Source organism: Malaclemys terrapin, chromosome 14, assembly GCF_027887155.1.
Source record: "Malaclemys terrapin pileata isolate rMalTer1 chromosome 14, rMalTer1.hap1, whole genome shotgun sequence".
In the NCBI taxonomy this organism is placed as follows: domain Eukaryota; kingdom Metazoa; phylum Chordata; order Testudines; family Emydidae; genus Malaclemys; species Malaclemys terrapin.
Genome location: NC_071518.1, coordinates 14,935,128 through 14,957,673, shown reverse-complemented (window position 1 = coordinate 14,957,673; position 22,546 = coordinate 14,935,128). Strand labels below are relative to the sequence as shown.

General features: G+C 39.9%; 1 protein-coding gene across 2 annotated transcripts in view; it reads left to right on the top strand.

Annotated features, from left to right (window-relative positions):
• CDH8 (cadherin 8) overlaps positions 1-22,546 on the top strand; it is a 223,399-nt gene that overhangs the window by 188,891 nt on the left and 11,962 nt on the right. The window contains exons 11-12 of one of the 2 annotated variants that reach the window (XM_054049346.1): positions 10,518-10,769; positions 12,154-14,226. The exons of the other annotated variant lie outside the window; for it this stretch is intronic. Of the exons in view, the coding sequence (XP_053905321.1) occupies positions 10,518-10,769; positions 12,154-12,647 (746 nt within the window). The 3' untranslated portion in view covers positions 12,648-14,226. Of the gene's footprint in view, positions 1-10,517; positions 10,770-12,153; positions 14,227-22,546 lie in introns of those variants that run through there. 2 annotated transcript variants of the gene reach the window in all.

The window sequence follows — 22,546 nt, the reverse complement described above, 5'->3', positions numbered from 1 at the left end:
CTAAAGAACATTGTTAAGTAAAAGAACCTCAGATGTATCTTTCAAAGCAGTGTGAATGGAATCCTTTCAGAAGCAACAAAGTAGTGTCTGTGCTTTGTATTCTAGCCTAGACTAGGACTCACAGCCCAGTTTTGCAATGCAGGGCTAGCCTTATGATTAAGACTAAGATTCTGTCACGGTTATTTTTAGTAAAAGTCAAGGACAGGTCACAGGCAATAAACAAAAATTCACGGAAGCCATGACCTACCTTCTGCAGCTCCATGGTTTCCCCTGCCACCCTGGTGTCTGGGAGCTGCAGGGTTCCTCCCCAACCCCCCGCCCTGCAAGGCTGTCCCTGGTGGCTGGAACCCGGGGAGGGCTCCCTGAAGAGACTGTCTCCTGTAGGGGGACCCTGAGGAGGCTATGAGCTGTTGCTGGAAATCTGCAGGGGGACCCTGAGGAGGCTGTCACCCTTCTGGAATCCTGCCTGGGCCCCACAGACCAGGGGCTGAAACAGAAAATGCCACAGAGGTCTCTGGAAGGCACGTCTTCTGTGACCTCCATGACCTCCATGACATAAGAGTAGCCTTACTTATGATTTGTATGTCCTGTTACATTGTGGGTGGTGAAGGGACTGGGCTTTGAGTTGGCTCCTAAATTCTTGATGCTAGAAGAGAGATTGATCTGTGAATTTTCTTTTTCTCTGGGTCTGCTAGAACCAGAAAAGGGAAATGCGTTCCTGAATAGCTGAGCTCACAAAGGGTTCCCAAATGTACAGGACTGTGAGAGTGACTGGTTTGGTGTGTACTTAATTTTGGTCCTGGCTCTACAGATAAGAACTTTACAGTTTTGTCGTCCATTTGATTTTTTTATTGTCACTGTATAGGTGTTAACATAGAGGCATACGAGAAAGCAAGGTAGTCCTGTGATTGAGGCACTAGAGTGGAACTGAGACGCTCTGGGTTCAACCCCTGGGTCTACAGCAGCCTTACTGTGTGAGCTTAGAAAAGCAATTTAATCTCTTTGCCTCGTTTTCTATACTGTAAAATAGGGATCATAATCTTTCTTTCCTCCCACTCTCTATCTATTTTGTGTTTTAGGTTCCCTTAATACCCCAACCTAACACTGTCAGATCTCCAATGCACACAGTCTCTTACTGTGTATGTAGAGTGGGGCACCAATTGTTCATTTGTTATTATTATTATTTGTATTACTATAGTGCTCGGGAGCCCTAATCAAGGAGCAGGACCCTGTTGTGCTAGGTGTTGTACAACACAGAGAAAAAAGATGGTCTCTTCCCCAAAGAGCTAACAATTTAAGTTAGAGTTCTTTCAATGTGCATGTATTGGGGGTTGAAAATTTGACCATAATTGCCAATGAACAAGTTAATACATGAACAAAGTATTGCTAGATGATCTGAAAACATTTGCTTATCATAGTTAATAGCAGTAAGGAGGCATAATGGATTCATATTCACGTGGATTAAAGTGGATTAGTAGTCACGTAAAGAGCTGAAATGTTCTCCAAGTATTTGTCTGGTATTTTTCCCCTCTACAGACTTATATTTGGCTACCAAATGTATGACTCTCATTTCTTTAATTACAACAAAGTTTTGATTCTGTGCTTGTTTTGTGACCATTCCCACTCAAACATACTTACTGATGACTTTATTATTAAATTCTTTAAAACTCTCCAGGAGAACTCCTATCACTTACGGAATGAGATAAGAAATGAATGAAATGTCCTCATATTTTCACTTCTAAAATGCACGGAACATCTTAATAAGGATATCCTTACTTCTCTCCATATTATCTGACAGGGCTCTTTGTATTATGGAGAAACTGCTTTTTAGCTCTCCAAAGTGCATATAAAAAGCCACCTATGATAATAGTGTTTATTCAAACCCTGTACAATACGTATTAGCTCCAATAAACGTGAAGAAATACACAGCTCTGCAGTGCTGAGGTTTCCAGCTGTAAAATTTCCAATTAAAAACTCTTTCTTCATGTAAGTAATATATCCAGCATAGATAATAATTTCTACCACAAAGTCTTTAATACCATTAATGATTTGATCTTTCTGAGAGCACTACAAAAGGGAGAGAAAGAGAGAGACAGAAAAAGAGCTAGGTAGGTGGAAGCTTACCCAGCAGGAAAATCTAGTGATCTGTAAATAGAGTGTGTCAAGGAATTAAAGAAGCAAGATGAGGTGCATACACAAAGTTACACTTGAATGTAAACTGACTGCTGGTGTTTTTTTTTTTTCTTTTCTTTTCTTTTTTTTTAACGCTTACAAAATGTCAATCACATTTTCTGTATGTGTCTTTCCATTTTGAGGACCAGCTTTTTATTTTCACATGCAAGTTAATCAAGGTTGATGCCAGTGTCATAAAGCCACTCATGTCTACTGCATGTATACCCACACTTTTATGTACATATGTTTCAGGGTTAGCATTTTGCTTAGTAAAATCAACATACTTTATCATGAACATGGCTTTTTACTTTGAGACTTTGGGGCATTGTGATCATAACACTTTTCACTTGCCCTTGTAACCTTTCATCCAGCTATCTCGGAACAGCTCAGTGAGAGCTGAGGGTACTTGGAAGCCTTCAGGAAGCACTCAGCCCTGTGCAGGAACAAGTCCTAAGTGGTGCTTTTACAAGCCATTGGGTCTAGAAATCACACTGGCCATCTCACAAGTACTGGCTCCATTGTCACTTCTTGGTTTCAGTTGTGCTGGAAATATTTCCATAGCTATCTATTTTATGGGAATTTGGCAAATCCACTTGTAAACAAACGTTGTAAGTACAGAGACAGCCACAAAGCTCATCATTTTAAAATATTTTCAGTGAACTGCTTTTGAATCATGTTCAAGCTTTGGACATACTGTGGATTGTGGTTGGTCCTTGTTTCGTGATAGTAGGAGCAGCAGCAACTGGCATAAATAAAGTTGCACAATATCCAATCTATCCTCCTGTTTTTTAGTCCCTTGTAATTTTTGAAACTTTCATCATTTTGGCTCAGATATTCTAGGATTGGTATCTGTCCAAAGTTGTGGATATTTTTGTGTGTGTGTGGAAGTCTGAGCAAGAATGATTCAGCCAGTTTTGAGCACAAGGAGTGTGAAAGGGGGAAAACATCTTAAAAACTCCAAGAAAAACATAAGGTGTCAGCCTGCACAAATGAAATCAAAACAATGCGATTCAATAGGATGTCAGATTTATTTGACATTGCCAAACTATTTATCAAAATGATGCTTTCACTACACTATCTTACGACACAGTCTTAATGCTTAATATTTCATTGTCCCAGTGCTTTCATTTTTGTGCCTCCACTGAAGTACATTGTACTGAGACATGTCAAGAAACTGAAACTCATTCTCAGACTTAAATTACCGATTTTGTGTTTAAATAAACACATTTTGGGTTAAAATAAACGCCCAAAGCAAAATTCTGTTCTGAGCTACAAAAACCATAATTATTGGAGTCCATGAAGTTACGCTGGATTTACATCTCTGTAAATAACAGCAGAATTTGGCTTGAATCAAGGCAAATTTCTTGACCACTATGCTGACTGAGCTACCATACTCGTCTCACACCATTCTCCAGGCCTCAGGATAAAATGCATCTCCCGTTCCCTCCCCAGTGAACAACTGATATTTAACGAAACTCGGGTATTCCAATGAATTCCATCAATGTCCTATAGTTCATAACAGAATTCAGCAGCAAGGGTGTTACATTTTGTCACTGTGACTATTATGGATGTTAGTGGACTCTCTGAACAGTGTGTCTGAATCCTCTGTGCATCTAGGAGCCTGAGTTTTGAATGTCTCTGCTTCTGTCAGCTTCAGTCAGAGCTTTATTAATACATGGAGGGGTTTTGTTTTTTTGTCTCCCCTCCTCCCCCCCCCGTAATTTTCTTTGTTATGATAAAAGTAGCATGAATAAATAACACGGACAGCGCTATAATGAAGGATCAGCAGGTTAATTAGAGAGATGAGTGGAGAGTGATCATCCTCTACCCTGCTGAGCATCTGCTGCCAAGTTAATTCATGCAGCAGCATTGGTGTCTGTTCCTGGAGGAGCTGCCTGCTGCTTTTCCAGCTACAAGTACTATAAAGAAAGTGTCCACAGGGAGGGGAAAGCAAATCAGATAAATTGAATTTATTACTAATCAGCTGGTGTGATTTATTTGCAAGTTTCAAGTTTTAGGAACTAAATAAAAGGCAAGCTGGTGGCTGTTGCTCTTCATGTACAGGCCATATTTCCAGCAGCGCTAGATGACATTTTCTTCCTTTTTTATTTTGAGGGGGCAAATTAGAGGCTCTTGCTAACATGATTCCTACAGCAGCAGTGAGCAGTTTCTATCCATTGTCAAAACAATTTTCTCAATGTCACCCACCGCTTTTTTTCTTGAGGACAGGTTCAGGTTGCCACTGTGGGAACATCTGATTGAGCCCCACCCTTGTGTCTCCTCGATATCTACTGCACCATATTTAAGGTTCATTATTATTTAGCTCAACAGTAGCCTTCTTCTAGCTGACAAAGCTCTTTCTCTCCTCTTGTTGTCTACTGCCTCTTCTAATATCACGTTGGTACCTACAGGCCAGCCAGGTTGAGCTCACCTGGTGCTAGCTGTATAAATATGTAGTAAATGACAGTCACTGCCCAAAGAGCAAGTTTAGTCCTCTCTTTTCCCCTTGTTTTGGGCCAGATTAGTACCTGAGTAGTACCTCACTCTGTGAGAAGCAGTCCTCCTGAAATCAATACGACTATTTGCAAAGTAACATACCACCCAGCATGAGCAAGGGTGGAAGAAATGCATCCTTCATTGTCCCCATCCCAGTTCTCCTCCGTCTCATTTTCTCCAGTCCTTTTCCCATGTATTTTTTCCCAATTCTTCCCCCCCACACATACTCTGCCTTTCCACTTTATCCCCACAGCATCCAATTCCTCCCTCTTACGTCACTCTCCAGTTCTTCCTCTCTTCCCCCTCTTCCTTGTGCTGTAACTGAAAGATCTGTTGTCATCCATTGTTTGTAAACATCTTTAAACATACAAGAATCCCCTCTTCGTGCAATGGCAGCTGTCAGTGTTCTTTCTCATGGAGGTTTCAGTGGAGTCACCTATTGGCTGAATGGTTTAGATGCACCCTTGTGTGTGAAAGGGTAATAGGTGAAGGGCAGCATGGGAGCAGTAGTTCTGTTTATGAAGCTCATTGTGCAAGCAGGGCCCAGTAAAGAGAATTTCTCTTTGCACAGCCTGCCCGTTTTGTTCATGACTCGTCTGCATCTGCCTATTCTACACCCTCAACACGTTACACCAGGGTGAACAGGAATAGGGTGACTGCGTCAGAAATAAGAATGAGCTGCAAACAAAAAATATGTTTTCATGTCAAAGCAAGTGTTTGACCCTTCCTATATGTAACAGGAGGAGGAGGCCAGGAATGGAATGCAAGGAGCCTTCCCAAGAGGGCTTTGTGCTCCAGCAGCATAAAGACTGTGAAAAGATCCCACTCACAGTAATGCTAGCCTTTCCAAAGGGTACAGACCGGGCCAGGTTTAGCAGAGCTGGCTAGTCATACAGGCAAGTAGCTTCTTCGAGGGAGGGTCTCTGTAACTGGAAATCATTGTATGTGTTTCATGCACAAGCACACCTGGAGCTCCCAATGGGAAAATGACCCCATGAATGATGCTATCCCATGCAGGACTATGTCTTAGATACAAGATAGTGAGAGGGTAGGGACTGAGCCCCAGAAGTTCAGCTGCCTTTTTTTCTTTTTCTTTTAAGAATCAGGTGTGGAGAAAGAAAAGAGCATAGGAACAATGTGGACAAAACAACCATATATAGTCCTGCTCCTTGAGAACTTTGTGCAGTCCCATGGACTTCAACACAGGGGTGTGGTTCTCTGTGGAGGATTGGAGTTTAGTTTTATCTGACCCCTCCTTTGGAAGCTTAAAAGAAAAGGATTATGGATTTAACTCATGTTAAAATCTCTTTAAATGGTCATTGCAAAAAAAAAAGTACAGACATGTGTGTTTAAAAAAAAAATAAAAAAAATCTCACCAAAATAGTGACTGGGACTAGGAGGGGGGAAACACAATTTGCTGAACATGCCCTGCTAGGATATTCCAAGATTATACCCACAAAATAAATTAGGTTTATTTTAAAAATAACCCTTAAATAAATTGAACTACAGCATAATTTTAGTAATGTACCTTTTTTCTTTACATTTGGATGTTTGATACCAGGCAATTCAGCTGGTGAGCGTGTATGAGATAGGAGGGAGATTTTGTTGCTATATGTGCATTTCAGTGTCCCCTCTGACATTTTTAAGCACTGTAAAGAAGTGCAATTGTGCTTCATTCTGAAGATGTACTAATCATTGATTCCATACACACATCTTCTCCATTACATCAGAGTGGCACGCAGAATAAGGGGTATAATTAAGGAGTTTGATGCTGTTTGGGTTGTCTAAATCCTTGAGAACTCACACCTGAAATTTAGCTTTAATAAACAGGCACACTTTCTATAATTCCAAAAAGGACATGAGAAAGGACTAGACTATCTATTTAGCTCCATGGTGCCATCAATTGTGAAAAGACATAAGGAAAATCTGATTCCCACAGCTGAAAAGTGAAGAAGAATCCGTTCCGTACTAGAGAGGTATTCAGCTCTAATCAGCTTCAACTTCAAAAATGTTGCTTTATAATATCACTATTTTGATGTATGGTGGTCTTTGTTTGAATGTCTATTCTAAATATGTCTAAAATACAAACTCAAACTCAGATCTAAATAATTAGGTCCGCTTTAGATATAGTCAGTTAAATTAGAACTGTGAAACCAAGCACCTCTGAATTTTGCGAGGAGGGATGTTTAAAATCAAATCTGGTAGAACCAGGGCTGGTTCTCTCCTCTGCTACACTAGGGGTGAATCTACACTGCAGGTGGGAGCACGCCTCCCACCTTGCTAGATGGACTCATTAGCGTGGCTCAAGCTCACATGCTAAAAATAGCAGCATGAATGTGGCAGCCCTGGCAGATCCAGCACCTGAGCTCAGATCCAGAAGGTCAGATGGACTTGGGAGCCCAAGCTGCAGCAGCCATATTGCTATTATTAGTGTGCTCACTTGACTCAAGCTAGTGGGAGCTTGTCTACCCAGGCTGGGAAACTCGTTACCAGCTGCAGTGTAGACACCCCACGTGATTATTAGAGCTGATTGGGAATTTATTTACTTATTTATTTATTTATTTATTTTTGCCAAAAATATTGATTTATTGAAACTGAAACTGTTCACAGGAAAGGGTTGCTTTAGATAAGTTTCCTGACGTGAAAAAATGGCGATTAAAAGTTTAAATTGTTTAAATGTATCATTTTGACAATTTCTAAACAAAAGGGGGGTTGGTTTTTGTTTTGGTTCAAAATGACCAGTTAGAAATGTAACTTAATTTATATGAAAAGAAATTCAATAAAGAGGAAAACAAGGTCAAAATCGAAAAACCAATGTTTTGAAATTATTGAAACAAAATGTGTTGAATGACCTGAACTGATGCGGGTGGAGAGAGAGGGCGGTTCTGGACCACAATTTTTTTTTTAGAATTTGACTTTTTGTCCCAATTTGGGATGGGAGCATTGAACTCTTAAATTCTCATGGGATGGGAAAACCATTTCTCACCCAGTCCTTGTGGCTACACCATCATGAAACTGGTGTATGTGAGTGGAGAATTAGGTTCCTAGAAATCCTAATCTTCATTTCCCTGCTTTATGCAACAGCCAACTCCCTCTTTTCTTCAGCCAACTCCCTCTTTTCTTCTTCTGTTTATGGAACTAATTAGGATGACCAGATAGCAAGTGTGAAAAATTGGGACAGGGAGTGGGGGGTAACAGGAGCCTATATATTAGACAAAACCCCAAATATCGGGACTGTCCCTATAAAATCAGTACATCTGGTCACCCTAAAACTAATTAGTCAGCCACAAGAACCTGTCCATTTTCTAATACTCTGCTACAGGCTCAATCAATGATAGAAATTACTATTATTATATCAGTAATACCACATCTACTGGTAAGTATCTCGTAGGGTATTCTTGTTGGGTAGTATGGAGTTGTCTGTATTCTGTATCTACCCTCACCTAAATGAACACACGCACACACACACACACACACCAAGAACAACGCACTATGTTGTTAAAACTTTATCAGAGTGTGACCAACCACCTGAATAGCTTCCCTTCCCTCCCCCCCCGACCCATACCCCTACCTTCCATCTCTCTCTTCCTGTGTATGTTGTATTTTACAGACTGCAAGCTCTTTGGAGGCACCGAGCATGCTTTCTTTAATGTTGGTCTAATGCTAGTGGTCACTGCCCCCGTGATCTATTGCTGTTGGAATGGCCCCTGGGGCCATGAAAAGTTGGTATACATAGAACAGCCCTAAGGGAGTTTCAGTGTACACCAGAAACCTGAATGGCACCAGGATCAAGGGAGCACAAAGGTATCTCAGAGGTTCCTTTGTGCCCCTCCTCCCCCACACACCAACAACCTCCTAAGCTGCACTGAGTGTTTTTCAGCTACATCTCAGGAGAGGGGCCTTTGTGCTATCTGTCTGTTGTATGAACTTTGCCTATCTTTCAATTTTCTCTCCCTTCCAGCCACACAACCCTCCCTCTTCAATTTCCTGCTTTCCATGAAATGTCATTTAGCGATTAAGTCAAAACCATTTCATAACACAAAATATGAGGAGACTGCTTTTTTTCATAGCATTTCAAGCACATTTACTCTGGGAATACAGGAGAAAAGAGGTTACTGAAAAGAGCTGCAATCTAACCCTTCAGCCCCAAACATGATATATAGCTTTATCTTTCCATTTTCCATCACTTATATTAGGGTTTTCAGAAAGACACATAATACTTGTATGTAGGGGTCTGGGGTAATTATTTTATTAATTATTATTATTATTTTGTGAAGGAATATACAAAACAAGTTAACATGAATCAACATGCACTCTGTTAGGGCATGACTCAAAACATTGAGTTTTATTATTTGTTCCTCTGAATCAAGCAGTTAAAAGCTGAGATGAATCATTAAGCATGTCAATAAATCAAAGTGTCTTGTATATTTTAAGTGCTTACTTACAGTCGTTAAAACATGAACATTCTGCCACATACAAAATCATTTATATTAGAAAGGAGTGGGCTGGTAAATGTTTGGATTCTATGGTTACCTAAAGGCAATAGAAAATCTCTTACGTTAAGTGAGGAACTAAATTCAATAATTACCTGTGAGAATCTGAGTCAGTTATTTGATGTACAGCTACACAAATTAGGTACCATTAAACAAAATTGACATTTGCCACACCATAGTATTTACAGTATTGCCAATTTTTGAAAATATCACAACTGGCACAGTAAACTTAACTACCGCAGGAGTTAAATCTGGATTGTTTTAATTGTGTCCACTATGGTTGAAAGCTGTGAGAATACAAGAGATTTAACTATGTGTGAGAGAACAGTACGTGTGATTCGTAAATCAAATATTCACCCTAACCACATGGGTAAAGCAAATGCCCATGTATACCATCTAGCTGAGTGATCCTTGATATTAGCACAACTTCATTACCATGTATATCTCTTTAAAGCACAAAGCCAACAAATAGGCAGCTGATGGCCAAAACTGATTTATTGATGGTGACTTCCTAGAATTTCCTAACCAACAACCTGCTAAAATTGTGTTTAAAACACCACCGGAAAAAAAGTTGCCAAAGTGAAGGCAGTTCTTCCAACTGTAATTGTGGCAAATCCCTTTTCTTCCCTTGTCACTCTCCTCGCATTGGCGACTGTGCTCAGTTCCAGTGCACAAGGCTGGATATGCTGCCAATGGCAGAAGTCAGGCATTGGTAAAGGGTAGCTTTACACATGAGTGATCCCACTGAAGTCAATGGGGCAACTACCATGCATAGAATTAAAGCATGTTCATAAGTCTTCGCAAGATTGAGGGCTAGGATGCTCTGGAATCAGTTTCTCTTACTTTTTCAAAAGAAAATAGGGTTTAGTTTTCAAGGTACCAATAACTACCTTTCAAATAAAAATGTTCATCACCTTTGAAAATCAGGCCCACAGCTTTTAACCCAATCTAGCACTTCCTTTTGGTTTTCTTCTATACAATTCTGCCACTTTAAACAACAAAAATATTTATTTTACTGTGGGAGCAATACTACTACGTAGCTTCAATGTAAAATACAAAACACAATTTGTTTTGACTGATGGGTGTACTTTATTAAATGAACTAATAGCAGGTGGGATTACTTTAAAAAATAATACTTTTCCATACACTGGTTTCATGAAGTTAGTTTTTATGAATGTGCAAGCTGAGAAGGTCAGTGCCTTATGTATCTGGTAAGTGGGGCTGGGGCTGGTGAAGGGGGCTGCTGTGCGTGACACAGTATGTATGTGCTTGTGTGGGGGATTTATGAACTAGGGAAAAATTGTTTTCAGCAGCTATTTTGAAATGATCCAGCTGTTTAAATGTTCACTTTTCCAGGTAATACACTCAGCATTTTGGCAAAGCACAGCGGATTCAGCCGTCAGAAGCAAGAAGTGTATCTTTTACCAATCATAATAAGTGATAGTGGAAATCCTCCCATGAGCAGCACCAGCACCCTTACAATTCGGGTCTGCGGTTGCAGCAGTGATGGTGTTGTTCAGTCCTGTAACGTTGAAGCTTATGTACTTCCTATTGGACTCAGTATGGGAGCCTTAATTGCCATATTAGCATGCATCATTTTGCTGCTAGGTATGTATTCATTTACAGCCTGCTGTTCAACATTTTTCTGGTTCATAAATGACTATAAATAAACAAAGAAACCAAATGATAAAGGTGATGCTATCTGGAAAAATATTATCTAATTATTAGTGTTAATATATATAAATTTGAGTAGCTGTGGAGTTTTGGAGTAATTGCTTCAACTGCATATAGATGAGTCTAAGGGTAGAAGAAGAAAAAGAATATATATGAATTATATTAGTGCCCTAAGACCCAGTCATGATGAGCCCTATTGTACTAAATGATGTACAAAAACAGAAAGCACAGTCCCTATTCCAAAGATCCTTACATAGAAATTGCATTTAAATAAAAGTTGTATTATGAAATCAAATCTACCAATTCATATCAGGCTTTAGAAATGTTGAGTAAGAAGGAGAACTGAGACTATACCGTGGATGTTGGAAACTGAATTATTTGTTATATGCTATTTTTTCCAAGACTTGTATGAGTTTATTCCGGATTGTACTGGCTTTAGAGAGATTGCAGTTTTACAAGATAAAAAGCACAGTATATTTGAATCAAACACATAAAAAAGTAGTATATGACATCAGCAAGCAAGAGAGAACAGTGATGGAAGAGCCCTGTTGCTCTGCTGAGTAACAGGTTTCAGAATTAAGCTGCAGAAACCACAAATAGTAACTAAAGTAACACAAACAACTCTTTGTGCACCTACCCATAATTCTAAAATTAGTATGACCTAAGCCTCTTCTCCCCCACCCCCTCCATCACCGTTTCACTCTCCTTACTGTAGGACTGTATGGCCTTGGAGCAACAGGTTAACAAAATATTTCTTCCTGTGACTATGATCAGAGCCATATTTTCAAAAAGTGTCACCTAATTTTGGTTGTCCCCATTTTTGCATGCCCAGCTTTAGACACATAGGCCCATATTCACAAAGGTACATCAATGGGAGTTAAGTACCTAAATACCTTTATGCATCTGGGCACTAGGGTTTCATTTTCAGAGATGCTGAACAGTTCCTATTGATTTCGGTTGGGATTGTGAATTCTCAGAAATCAGCCATCTGAAAATCAGGCCAAACCTGTCTGAAGTGAAGCTTAGAAATGGAGACATTCAAAATTCTGACTCTTTAAAAAAAAATTGGGCCTAAATAAGCTATTTTATACGTATAGGGTTACGGTAATAGGAAGGTAGAGCTCCTTCCCCTAACTCCTGATCAAATTTTTGCCATTCCACCAGCGTGTTACACTTCTAGCTCTTTCAGCTTTTATTATGGCTTTATTACTCTTGTAGAAGGATACTGTCTGCAGCCCTCTACAAAAAAAAAATCTAGTTTACAGCTGCTTTGATTAGATGTTTTCTTAAGTAATCAGCCTGTGATACTTTTTTACAGTTATTGTGGTGCTGTTTGTAACATTGAGAAGACATAAAAATGAGCCTCTGATTATCAAAGATGAGGAAGACGTGAGGGAAAATATAATCCGTTATGATGATGAAGGAGGTGGCGAAGAAGATACAGAAGCTTTTGACATTGCGACTTTGCAAAATCCAGATGGAATTAATGGATTTTTACCCCGTAAGGATATTAAGCCTGATCTTCAGTTTATGCCCAGGCAGGGGCTTGCACCTGTTCCTAATGGTGTTGACGTTGATGAATTTATTAACGTAAGGCTTCATGAAGCTGATAATGATCCCACGGCTCCACCTTATGACTCCATCCAGATTTATGGCTATGAAGGAAGAGGCTCAGTGGCTGGTTCCCTTAGTTCTTTGGAGTCCTCTACATCAGACTCAGATCAGAATTTTGACTACCTCAGTGAATGGGGTCCCCGCTTTAAAAGACTTGGAGAACTCTACTCAGTTGGAGAAAGTGACAAAGAAACTTGACAGTGGATTACAAACTTTTTCACTCTTGACTTAAGGATCATGTAATATTCTAGGGCCACTGCTGTTAGTTATGACTAATGTGGCTTTTTGTTTTAGAGGCAAGTTTAGCGCCAGTCATCTAAAAAATCATAAAATCACCTTCATTGTAATGTTGAATAAAAAAAAAGTATATGTTAGGAGGTATAAGTCTTGTGGAGTGTGAAGTAAAGTATGTGGAGTGTCTAGAAGTCTTTGGATATTCGATATTCACTTGACCACTCTGAAGATGGAGATTTGGATCTTTGATAATCTTCAGTGAAATGAAAGGAATGAAAAGAAAAAAGTGCTTTTCTAGATAATGGACCTGCAGTGATTCTACTATTGAACAGAATTGGCTGTCAGTATGTAAAGCTAATGGTTTGTTTCCGCATTGCCAACAAAGATCCTACCACAAAAATGTTAAAAGCAATATCTGGTCTTCTTTGCAATGCTGAATGGAAACAGCACTGTAAATCCCTACTGGCTTCTACTGTGCAGTGACCATACATTGTACATACAGTAATTGTTGGCCACATAACCACAGACTGAACGTCATCTTTAAATATTGTGTCAAGCCTTAAAATATTCACATGTTCTTAATCCATTCCAGTGATGGGATTATAAACCCTACCAATGTGCAGAGGTTCAAGAGTGGGGGGTTCAAAACCCTACTTTAAAAGAGGATTGTTTTCTAGAAGAAGGAACTCCTACTCCATCTTCTGAAAGGGGAAAGAAAAAGAAACTGTGAAAGGAGATGGACTTACATATATGAAACAATGATTTTATTGCTAAAGATTGAATTTATTTGTTTAATCCTTGAAATAAATATTTTATTGATGTCCATTACTGCTTTTATTTATTAAGGGTAATAATCTATAGAGTAAGATTATAAAGAAAACTAAATTATATCCATTAATAAATCTTTAGAGTTTTTTCTATATATAAAATGAATGTTTAATACATGTACATTTTGAAAAGAAAATGACAATTTGTTGCAGGTTAAAGCAGTAACCTATCCATTTGCAGTAGCTGAGTTTTAAGTGAATGCTGGCAGGAATAAAACTTTCCCAGATAAAACTTTTGACAGTTTTATATTTTCTTCATAAATCTAGTAACTGGCGTTTTTAATACAAGCACAAACAGCTGGAAGTAAACTGGTTCATGTGAATATTTAAACTGTAGACTTTTAGAAATCCACACATTACACAGTACAGTAAAACAATGCTTATAGTTCTCCACTGTATTAGAGCAGAAACCAGTATGTACATAATTTTACTGCTTATGTTATTAGCATTTCTTTTATATAATATTCATGGTGATGCACCAGGGCTCTTGCACACACCGAAAACAGCACTAGGAGCTGCAAGCATATTCAATTTGTAATGCAAACTTGCCATTTAGAAGTAGCAATTGTATAATAAAACTGAGTATTACATGCAAATCATTTTAATTTTCTACTTTGTTTTGATGCTATATTATCATTTGTTTATTTACTTCATGTATTGTATTCAGAGAAACTCCTGTATTGTTTCCTACTTTGTGAAATATATTTTTATAAATACCTTTCTTGTGATTGCTGTTTCTTTTCAGTTTAACCTGTACCTATAGAGAGGAATCATCATCTGTGAACTGCTAAAAGGTTCTTTATAAACCTCTGACTGCTACAGTTTCTTCAGTCATTTATTAATCCATTAAATGGTTCACTATTGGCAATCACATCAATACACTGTTTAAAATAGGGGATAAAGTGAGAATAACAAAAGAAAAAGATGTTGGGGGCAATTCTGGGACAGTGCCTGGAGAATTGAACATGCAGCAACCTCATACCACAAGAGGATTTATGCATATGTCTAATTTTCTGTGTGCCATGCTGAAAATTAACCTCCCAACCTTTTTTGAATGTTGCTAATAAAAAGAAATTATTGTCTCTAGGATTCTGTTATGTTTCCTCTATAAACAAAAATAGCTTGACGCATCATCCCCAACTCTGCATGCATTTCAAAATGGAAACATTGACATTTGCTTTAGCTATGCCGCAGCTGCCTTTAATGACTGCAGTTTGCAGATAACTAATATGCTAACACCACTTCTAAATGCATTGTAAAGGTTTTAATGAAATTAATGAAGTCTCCAATTTATTTAAATTAGGCTGTATTCACAAGTTCCATCTGAATAGCTTTACACGACACTCTCAGCAACGTACACTAAACAGTGGAGTCATCTAAAGATAGAAAAGTTGCATTCATCAGAGTTTCAAATGAAACTCAACACATTTTGTAATAGATTTCAATAATAGTCAAATGCGTTCTTGTGAAGGCTCTATTAACCATTTGGCCAAAGTGAAAGGGTATTGTGTAGTGTAATGTGCCATCTTACAGTAACACAAGTGTTAAGATCTGATTTCCATCTGATGTTAGACCAAGTTCTAATCTAGACCACACTCCTTGGAGCAAAGGAAGGTGATGTAAGATATGGATAAGATTATTGTTTATATCCACACACAGATATAACACAAATAGCTCCTGAGTAGGTGTTATATTGTTCACTGTGGCTCTTTGCAGGGATCCTTTATAGGGAAACTCACGAATGTATAACCTTCTGATTGCCTTTTTGATTGAAAGCTCCGTCGGAGACCACGACTGTGACCCTAGTAATAAGATTTCCAAAAAATCCCATCACTAGCACTATATGAGAGGTAAAGCATGACAGAAATCTCATCGTTGTCAGTCAAAAAGATAAGGTAACCACTACTGGTAGGTATTGCTTTAAATTGTGCTTCTATATAGCTTCTAAACATAAATATCACCAATGAAAAGGAGGGGGCAAAAAAGCAATGGAACCGTTGTATCTACCAATGGTAACGTGCAACGTTTTCTTCTTAAATCTGATAATATTAATGGCAAAAAGATTCAGTCGGCAAACAAGTAAACTCGGGATTCTTTGAATGGATGATTTATGGCATTGTGGAACCTCACACATTTAGGAAGTGAAATGTTGATCTCTAGTTTTCAGTACTTGCTCATTGTGTGTGGATGAAATTAGTTCAGTGTGAAATTGTTTTGGATAGGAATTGTGCTGCATGATTTGTGTGCCATGTTGATGGTTTATAATCCTTGGGATTAGAATCATACCAACTCTCATTTTGCAGTTGGATTTAGACATTTTTATCTAAATGGTCTTTTTAATCACGTAAAATAATTATTGTCCTTTTTTATGAGGTTGATTTGGCTGTTGGATCAACTTAAATGACAAGAAAAATGGGTTATATTAGAATTAATAACATTTACAAATTCCTAAGGTAAATTCCCCAAATCCCTTAAAAGCCCTAAATGGCCTAGAGCTCAGCTACCTTAGATTCTGCCTTTTCCTCCCTGACCCACTATGCTACCTCATTCATTTGGGATACATAAGTAAATCATCCCATGGGTGAAAGCACAGAGGAGGCAAGAAAGTATAGATTCACATGGGAGATTTAGGCATTGCAGAACCTGACTTTTGGCAACCTGCCATTCCCCTATTACAACAGCGTTTCTCAAACTGGGGTCGCCGCTTGTGTAGGGAAAGCCCCTGGTGGGCTGGGCCGTTTTTTTTTACCTGCCCCTCCACAGGTCTGGCCAATCATGGCTCCCACTGGCCACGGTTCGCCGCTGCAGGCCAATGGGAGCTGCTGGAAGCCTTGTGGGCCGAGGGACTTACTGGGCGCTGCTTCCAGCAGCTCCCATTGGCCTGCAGTGGCGAACCGCGGCCAGTGGGAGCCGCGATCGGCCGGACCTGCGGACAGGGCAGGTAAACGGCCCGGCCCGCCAGGGGCTTTCCCTACACAAGTGGCGACCCCAGTTTGAGAAACACTGTATTACAACATGGGGGTGGGGGGAGTCTAGTGGAAGGGTTCTGGTTTGGAAAAGGGAGACTCAGCCTGGAACAGATTGAAGACCATTGGCCTAGCATACAGGGCATAGTGTATAAACATAATGTAGGGCTGGCCAAAGTGCAGACTCTGGGCCCAGTGCAAAAATTAGAACATGCTCCTTTTGATGTCTGTGCCCCAAGTAACCTACTTCCTTTCCAGCAGCTGATCTAGCTACCTCTCATCCTCCTCCCACCTAGTCCATGTTCTAACTCCCTGGGTGCTCCCACTCACAGCTGTTTCCCCTGATTATCAAGGGTTCCAAACTTCTTGCTGTTACCTCGCCCAGCCACTTTTCACACCACATGCTGCTGTAGCTCACCACACCTCCTCATTTCTACCAGTCATTTCTGCCCCTGCATGCCACTCATTAGCTGCAAGTTTCTACACAGAGAAATTCTTTACATCCATGTGAGCAAATGAGGTGAGTTTCTTCTCTTTCACCTGGCCCCTATTTTTATCTTCATTGTTTTTTCCCGGCTGTTTCTTTCTTCCTGGCTCTTCTAGTTCCTTTTAGCCCTGTCACCCATCCATTGTCCTCTATTTCCCCAGACATCCATCTCCTTCAACTCGCTCTCCTGATCCATACTGGTCCTCCCTCCTTCCCAACCCTGTTTCTGCAATCCAGAAATTGTTTCTTACATCAAAAAACTGTAAACAACTAACACAACCAGGTCTCAATCTACCCAGGTTCCCTTTTCCCTGTTCACATATTGTTCCCCCATGGTCCTCTCCCAAGGTGGTGTTGACATTGCCACATCCTGTTGCTGCTCAGTACCAGGAGACAGCCAGGTAGGGCAGCATATCTCAGTTCATCCAGCCTCTTCTACACTAGCTTATTTATGCAGTTACATAAAAAAATCCTCATGCAGTCAGCTTGCTCGTCCAGATATAGCACCAGAACTATCGCATAAACATACATGGATCAAACACAGTATGAAAAATAAAACACATTAATGGAAAACCACACAAAGAAATGGAGGGGAAACTGCGGTGAACAATCTGGGTTATTTATTGTTAAATAATACATGTAAAATGATGCAAAACTACAGTTTATCAAAAATGATAGAGTTTTATATGTAAAATGATACAGAAAATACATCAAAACATTCTTAGTAATGTTCAATTAACAGGATGTATATGCATTAGAATCAAATATGTTCACAAGTATTTCTGACCCAGAGAAATGTTACTTGAAAAATTAATTTTCAGTTTGGGAGAATGTTTCAGCAATCAGCAGAATGGTGCAGTAAACTGAGCCTTTGTAGGGGGAAAATAAGCAAGAGTATTCAGCATTATTAGAATTTACTTTCAGAATGTGGTAGGTGTCATTAGCAGCAGACACAGCACTGATGGAGCGAACAGTAGAAGCTTTCTGTAGTCTATCATTCAGATAAGTCGGACTCATATTATTTCTACATTTGTACTCTATTTGTGCAAGATAATATTCTGGCTTTGCAGAAGTTGGAAACCAATGTAGCTTGCTGTATAATTCACATTGATGGGTTTTGTAATCACACTGCAAAATGAGTCTAGCTGCTCTATTATAAAATACTGATATAGGCTTGAGTGCTGCAGGACTAGTCCTACTCCAAATAATGTCCCAGTGTTCTAAATGAGAAATTATAAAAGCACTGACAATTGCTATTGTGCATCTGCAACTGAGACATTTTCCAAAATGGTTAATAAAGGCAAGCAGAGGCAGTCATCTTCTGGCAGAGGCTGGCAAATGTGCTCATTAGCATTGCAACACACCTACTTCTTCCTCAGCCTCTCTCTCACTTTTTACCAGAATTAATCCAATAAAAATGAACAAAATGAAGAGAAGGCTGCAGCTTTAGACATCATGTTTGGGGGGAACATAACTTACAAAGCCATGTTCCCTTTCCCTTACACTACTGTGGACTTTGCCTCACACTAGTATGCTCAGTGTGACAATGACATCCCTGTCTAATGCATGGATGAAGGGCACCTGAAAAACATATGGAGAAAATGAAGCCTTCTAAATATACATGAATACTCCTTGACTAGAGATTCCTCTCCTATCCAAAAAGTGTGAGGTCTGCTCATTACCTCTGTGATGGGGCGTCCAACCCAAACTGGCCTGTAAGCAGAGCGGCTGTGAGGAGCAGCCAATCAGGGCTGGACTGGCCCATATAAGAAGAGCTGCAGAGCAGAGCAGATTCAGTTGCTCCATGGAGCTTGAGGATGGAAGTCTGGCTGCCTTGCAGGAGAAAGAACACTAACACCTTGGTCAGAGCAGTGCTGGGCAGAATCAGGGGAGTGAGAGTGAGCTCCTGGCTGACTGCTAAGACTGGCATGCTGAGGCCCTGAGACAAGGGCAAAGAAGGTGCTGGGGCTGTGGGGAAGCGGCCTAGGGAAGTAGACTGAGAGGTTGGAGTGGATGAAGTACTTGTCTGCTATCTACAGGGTCCCTGGGCTGGGCCCTGGCATAGTTTTTTTCATAGGTTACAGATACTTTTAGATGTTCATATGAAAAACCAACATATCTGCACATGCTGCTGCAGTGGCAATACAGGGAGAGTCAAATCCCCTTTACAAAGATTCAACATTCCAGAAGTCATAAATTCTACATAAATACGCAATCACTTCTGGCCCGGTTTTTCAAACAGCTAGGTATGCTTGTATGATTGTGCAATTACTGTGACTTCATAAGGGAATAAAGTGCTTTTCATATAAATGAATGCCCATTTGGGAATTTGTATCTGTTTTACATATGCATTTAGCATGCAGCTTGATTGTGCAAATGTTAATGCAATTTTGCTCATTCCAATGGGTAGCTGGTCTTTGAAAAACAGATCTTTAAACAATGGAGCCAAAATGCTTATCTTGGGGCTTTACTTCCATATTTCCTTTGCTGATGATTTATCCCAGGAACATGCCATGACCTAAAAAATGGATGAGAAAAGGACTACTTACACCTGGAGCCAAAATCTATACTGACTTATAGTCCAACTTCACACAGGCTGTGGCAGAGCCAAGACCTGAACTCAAATCTCCTGGTCCAGTGACTTAACCATGAGACCATCCTTCCTTTATAGACTAGTCTTCAGCCAGTGAGAGGAGAATGAGGACCCTTGACCCTATGACATCCTCTAGAATTACACACACCGTAGAAGATGATATTTCCATGTATTAACTTATTTTAATTCCCCAGCTATTAACTCTACCAACTGATCCTGTGTCACCACATAACAGGACAGTCAAAAGGAGGAACTCAGCAGGTTTGAGTATACTCTTCATAATCTTATAGATCTCAACAAACCTTCTCTTACTCTTCCTTGGAAGACTAAATAATCCTAGAGTTTTTTTTGGTTTTTTTTTTTTTGCAATTACACATCATGTAAACTTTTTCAAGCTCCAACTAACATTGCCATCCTTTCAACCTTTGCAGCCACAACTATGTTTGTCTCATGGAAAATATAGCATGTTAGGCCAAAAGAAGGCAGGTCATTGTTAGATATAAGGTCATCAAAATATATAGCAAGAGAAATAACTAATCTTTGCAGAAAAAGGTCAAGCATGACTCTCTACACCAGGGGTCGGCAACGTTCGACATGCAGCTCACCAGGGTAAGCACCCTAGCAGGCCGGGCCAGTTTATTTACCTGCTGATGCGGAGGTTCGCCGTCCCGGGCCAATGGGGGCGGTGGGAAGCTGCGGCCAGCACATCCCTCGGCCCGCGCTGCTTCCCGCCCCCCCCATTGGCCCGGGACGGTGAACCGCGGCGAGTGGGGGCCGCGATCGGCCGAACCTGCAGCGTCAGCAGGTAAATAAACTGGCCCGGCCTGCTAGGGTGCTTACCCTGGCGAGCCGCATGCCGAATGTTGCCGACCCCTGCTCTACACTTTGTATTATTTAAAACTGATATTTTCCAAGCTCCCTATTTCATGCCAAAGACCTGTCATCACCACTATTGTATAACAGAAATCCTTCCCTTCAAAATGTTACAGTATTCTACAGTGTAAACACAGATACTTTATGTTTCTTACATCTCACGTAGCTAAATCAAGAGGACATTTTTAACCCGGCCTGAATTCCATAATAACAGGTTGGTATCGGAACAGAGAGGCAGATGACATTAGTGGCTTCTCTCTATCCTATGCTCATGAATGCACTTTGCTTGTTTAACCATTCATTATGTTTATCATCTCTCATCCACATAAGAGCCCATTTGAGAGCTGTTTGATTCAGCTCTATTAGGAATTATTCCCTTTCTCTCATACTGCTAATACTAGATAGGGACAGAAAGTAATATCTTAAGAACCGGTGATTGCCTTAATAACTGCTTTTCAGTCTTTTCTGCAGTTGCCTTTTCTCTATATATATTTTGTCAGTTAAGAGCACAACAAAGAATTAATTAACTTTTTTGAGCATCTTCTTAACACTGATATGAAACTAAATCCTCCTACATTATCTACATGGCCAAACCAGCACAGACTGATACTGAATGAGTATTTGTCACTATCCCCTTCTAGTTAAGAGCAGAAAGCAGTAGTGCAAACACACACAAAATTGTAAAATAACAAGGAAAAGATGATACTTGGAGGTGGTTGTTGTTGTTGTTTTTTAACCTTGGAAATGGTCGGTTCAGTTTTCATTTTATAGCTATTGGCTCCATTGACACTTAAGCATTGGATCCTGGTTACCCTACTCACAGCTCACCGGCGTCAACGTCTTCCAGTTAGTTTTGCATGATGGAGGGGAGCAGGATATAGCTCCAGGGAATGCTTACCAAAATGTTCAGATATTGATAGAGGGTTCACAGGGAAAATCCTCTCCCAGATCCCAAGAGAACACATACCGAAAGCTAAAGTAATGTTATTGGTAGGAAGCATTATTTTACTTTCAAGCAGCTACTCTTCTATTGCTGAATACTCTTGGGGTCTCTGGATTGTTCATGTAGGGTTTTCATTAGAGTCTAAAATTCCATGTGTGGACACACAAAATTATATTTTTAAAGGAGGAAAGTATTTGCAAGCTAGAGTCTATTTGTCAATCTTTAATCAAGAAAACATTCCCAATGACGTGCATGGGTGTTTTGTCCAAGCAGAACTGACTACGGACTGCAGGATTTTACCCCAGGTGGTGTGTTGTTGGGTTTTGTTTGTTTTTGTAAAACCAACATAGATAAATTCTTTATGTTACGGTTTGATAGAGGGAAACTAGAAGTGAGCATGGTACACTGGTACCCCAGTTGGAGGAGATAAACTTTAACATGAATCTTTCATACCCTGAGCAAATACAACGGAATCCCCATAACTATTTTGAACTTTACGTGGATATTGTAGAATATATGTGGAAAGCAATATATAAATCAGCAATTGATACAAGGGTTCTGTCCCCTTTTAAGAATAGGCCAGAACTTGAGCTGGATGAATAATTGATATTTCAGGGTTGACAAGCAAACATAAAAATCAGAAAAAAATATTTGGTTCTGTTCCAAAAATGTTTGGAATTTGTCAGCAAATGGAAACTCTTTTTCAGGCCATTACATGTCTTAAGCAACAGAGGGTCCTGTGGCACCTTTGAGACTAACAGAAGTATAGAGAGCATAAGCTTTCATGGGTAAGAACCTCACTTCTTCAGATGCAAGTAATAGAAATCTCCAGAGGCAGGTATAAATCAGCGTGGAGATAACGAGGTTAGTTCAATCAGGGAGGGTGAGGTGCTCTGCTAGCAGTTGAGGTGTGAACACCAAGGGAGGAGAAACTGCTTCTGTAGTTGGATAGCCATTCACAGTCTTTGTTTAGTCCTGGTCAGATGGTGTCAGATCTAATACATGTCTTATAACCATTATCCCAGCAATTAGAGCGCTTCCTGGGGATGTGGGAGATCCAGCTTTGAATCCTTAGTGGGGAGCAAGGACTCAAATTTATCTTCCCATTTTCCTGGCCAAGCAGCTTAACCACCAGGCAAGATGCTATTCTGAAGTGAGTTGGTTGCTCTAAATC